This window comes from Ruditapes philippinarum, unplaced genomic scaffold (assembly GCF_026571515.1).
Source record: "Ruditapes philippinarum isolate M1 unplaced genomic scaffold, ASM2657151v2 ctg1679_1_1_1_1, whole genome shotgun sequence".
Classification (NCBI taxonomy): domain Eukaryota; kingdom Metazoa; phylum Mollusca; class Bivalvia; order Venerida; family Veneridae; genus Ruditapes; species Ruditapes philippinarum.
Window position 1 is genome coordinate 20363 of NW_026860676.1, and position 4189 is coordinate 24551.

A 4189-nucleotide genomic window follows, 5' to 3' on the forward strand; every position below is an offset into this window, starting at 1 on the left:
GATGTCACTTCGCATTGTCGTGTGTCTACCCTTAGACGCGACGGACGACATTCTAAATGGCACGATAAGGACACCGTACTAAAAGGTGATCCTTAGCAAATTTTGAGTAGTATATTATTTGACTTGCTAAACACATACCATGCCTGCTATGAACATCCAACACATTGCTCCGACCACTACTATGTCACTCTGCAACTACAGAGGTCATCTGATTTAATGAAATAAAATGTACAATAAAAAATAGTTACTGATAATATTAATTTAGAATTTAGAAGTACATTCAAACCTGTCTAATGGTCTATATGTCAACCTAGGTTTGTACAGCATATAATTTAAAAACAACATTTTAGCTTAGACACGTCATTCTTGATAGGTTGATGCATTTCACATATACCGATAGATAATTCCTATTGATTTTAAGTCCAAAGTATTAATTTCATTTCCATGTTACATATGTACACTGCCCATAATGTATAATGCCGGGGTGGGAGCATAAGTGTTTCACAAAAATTTGTTTTTGCTATTTATTTTGTTTTGCAAATTCATGGACCACATGAAATATACAAGATACTGTATATATGTATATAATACATACTGTTATTACCTATAACATACCTATTATTATAGTAAAATTGAAGTGTAAGATACGCGCTTATATCAATAAAAAAAGAGTAAAAAGATAAAAAAAACAATAACATAGTTCTAGTATTTTTCTGTTAAATTTGAATTATTTCTAATAATTTTTTAAAGGAACATAGATTGTATTTAAAAAATCACAGCTTAATTTTCCTTTTAGTTACAGTCTGACAAGAAAATTTAACAAAGCAGAACTCGTTTCTTAAAAAAAGCTTGTCATTTCACGAAATACCTGAATTACTAGTAGTAGATTTTATATGACTAGATAAACTGGTTTAACCAATACAAAATAACACCAAAGTACAACACTCGCTATTCATTAACTTCAATAAATTAACACTTAAATTTGTTTTTGACGAATCGTCGGAATTTAGGATTGAAGATAAAGTAAATGATGGGATTGAATACGCTGTTTATGTAAACGAGCCGTAATGCAGTCTGAACGCCAGCGTTCATCTCAAATTCGTCACTTCCGGTACCAAGTCGTAAAGTTATCCTGATTGCAAAGTAAGGTGAGAAACACAGAATGTAAAGTATGGACACAACTAGCATCATAACAGTTAGATTGTGTTCCTTAGATTTCTTCACACAAGATATCTTTACAGTCTGATTTGTTTCTAAATCTTCCTCTTGAATTGCGATGTTCGGTTTGCTGGTATCGTTATTGATATCGGTCCTACATTTATCTGTTATATTGGAGAGCCTTTTCTTGTCAATGTCTTGGCCAGTTGCATAATTTATCAGCGAAACCTCGGTTGTATTACGTGTCATTCCAGAAATATCCGAAGAAACACGAGTAAAGCGTTTCGGTAATTTGTTTTTCAAAATTTCCTCAAATATAATCAAATTTTGAAAAGTGCGTTTCCTCTTTTGACGAAGTTTTACTAGCGTGTAAATAATGTTTGAATAAGTGAACGCCATTGTTAGAAAAGCCATCAATATTAAACAAACGTCTATGCCATAGAAAGCTAAAGTTATGCTTCTGTACTTTTCATCTTTATGGGTCGTACAATACCGTCCCGTAAGCGTTCTGTTATTGCTAAAATCGTGTAAATCTATGGAGACACTATCAAAAGTAAAAAAGTTTTTCACTGAAAGTAGAAATGTGATAATAGCTGTTGCACACATTGCTCGCTTAACCATTGCAGGAGTTATCTGTTTATCAAACGGTTTACATATTTTCCGATATCTGTCGATTGAAATTATCCATATAATTGCACACGAGCTGGAAATAGTCCACCTTGTGCTGAAATGTGATAGTTTGCACATAAATCCCTGGTAATATGTCAGACTTGAAAGCATTTCCAAAACACATGGGACAATCAGCACGCATACTGCAAGGTCGACCACTGCCAGGCTTACTATTAACGTTACTGATGCAGTAGTCTTTTGTTTCCTAATATAGAACACTACCGTGAGACAGTTACCGATTAATCCGGATATACCTAATATCACCATACATATTATAACTGGTAGAAGATGCATGGAAATTTCGTGTTGTTTCTCCAGAAGATTGGCCACCCTTTCCTCCATGGTGTTATTTATCTATGTTAACAAAAGGGTGGTTACTATGTACAAATATGTTCCATGTACTTGAAGACCATCAAATGGTCTGAAACAAAATAATCGTATCAAAAGTTAATCTTTTCGGTATGTATTTATTAAAATCATTGACAAAATAAAAATTTAAACAATAATGAAGGAAGTTTATTTCTTGTTATGACACTCCTTTGTCAGCATGTATTTTGAAAAGTGAAACTTGACAAATTTAATAGTACATTGTATATTGTTTAAAAAATCCATTGAAATGCTCAACCTTCATCACACTTTCTGTATCGTATGCAAATACAACAGCAATTCTTTCTTCTCTTTTTATTTATAACCAAATTTCTGAGTTACGATTAGAGTTATTTCAAATGTTGACGCCTTACTTATATTTTTATGCTTTATCAACGCGTCAGTTCTAACCCTTATGCGTGCAATAACGATTCATGTATTTTTGCTTAATGACAATAATTTTCAAAATCTTTTACAAAAAATAGCCCGAATCTGGAGGCATCTTGATCTGTTGAAACGTTTAATCGGAAATAATAGCAAAATTGTATACATACGACTATATTTGTATACTTTAGCTATTAAACACCTCCGATATAAATTTAGATGGAATTTAAAACTTCTAATATTAATAACATCCGATAGGTTTATTACCCGGACATTTTATTTCTATTTCCCTTTTTTTGAAAGATGATAGTTACTAACAAATGACTTATCTAAACGACAACAATCGCGATTGTTCCTGAATTCTTATTTGTTAAAATATAAAAACGCACAAAAAACAACAACAACATGAACAACAATAATAGTAAAGGGATGGTTTTCACTTTCATTCCAACTTTTTTCTTCCTGTTAAGGGAATATAAAAATTATATAACACGTGAATATAATCTCAATACATGTTGATAAAAATTAAGTATACAAAAAAAATGGAGGCAACCAATCACATAGTGACTAAGTAAATAAAGAAGTTTCAGAACCATTATACAGGAAATTAAGGAAAGAAATATTCGGTCAGTGTGTTGCTCTAACAATCAATAAAGTTATTTGTTTTAAATCTTATATAATGAACATCCGGCATTTTCAATATGTAATATTCCTTTATAAATTATCATTGGATCCAATCTTATCACTTTTAGCCTCGGTTTTAATCCCCCCCCCCCCGAGTCAAAATACATATCAAATGCATATTGTTCTCGTTCTACGTACATTTCCTAACCTCGTTTTAATCTCCAGAGACTAATTAGCCATTGTAACCTAAATGGTCCATATCAAATCTATATAACAATATCATTAATTTAATACACTTTTGATTAAAAAATTTGCGCGTTTTCTTTAATTCAATCTGGTTTTCTAATTTCAAATTGGTAGTTTGAAATAAAGAGTTCATTACACATTGTTTAGAACCATACTTATTCTATTGGACGCGTACAAAGTTGCTAAACCTGCATTGCACTGGTCTAACCCCTTCTCCTGTCTGTTTAAAATGTCCCGTTTATGCAGCATCATTGATAGACCCTCTGGTGTACTCACCAGCGTATGTTCCACTGCTTTTCAGTGCCTAAACGATAATGTACTCGGGTAGCGTAATAAGTACGAAGTGAAAGTTCCGTGAAAATGATAGTATTAAACATCGATGTATTTCTGGAAAATGTAGACACGTGTATTACAAAATGTGTACCCGAAAATATATCATAAGCCATTGAAAGAATGACTGGCATTTAACGTTCTTGCATTATTCTCTAGAATATTGTAGAAACATGAATTTTAACTTGTCTTTGTGGAAAAAACATCCATTTCATTAATTTTGTAATGTTTTTTTCTTCGGATCGACTAGAATTTAAAAACCTAGCTTGCACGTTCTTAAATCGGGTGACTACTATTCTATTTCAAAATATTGACCTACAATGCACCAGGAGCCACCCTATAACATGAAGCATGTCAATGGTAAAACATTATGTTAAAACATCAACATTTCTGTAATTGTTTATATTACAAT

At 32.1% G+C, this 4189-nt stretch overlaps 1 protein-coding gene across 1 annotated transcript; it reads right to left on the reverse strand.

Moving 5' to 3' along the window:
* Positions 1–528: 528 nt before the first annotated feature.
* LOC132713021 (cholecystokinin receptor type A-like) lies at positions 529–2295 on the reverse strand. Its single transcript, XM_060695459.1, has one exon. The coding sequence runs from the start codon at positions 2167–2169 to the stop codon at positions 970–972; it is 1200 nt and encodes a 399-aa protein (XP_060551442.1). The 5' UTR covers positions 2170–2295; the 3' UTR covers positions 529–969.
* Positions 2296–4189: the final 1894 nt, after the last annotated feature.

Excerpts from the sequence above, each read along its gene's own strand:
- LOC132713021 (XM_060695459.1), bottom strand. The coding sequence starts at position 2,169 with ATGGAGGAAAGGGTGGCCAATCTTCTGGAGAAACAACACGAAATTTCC.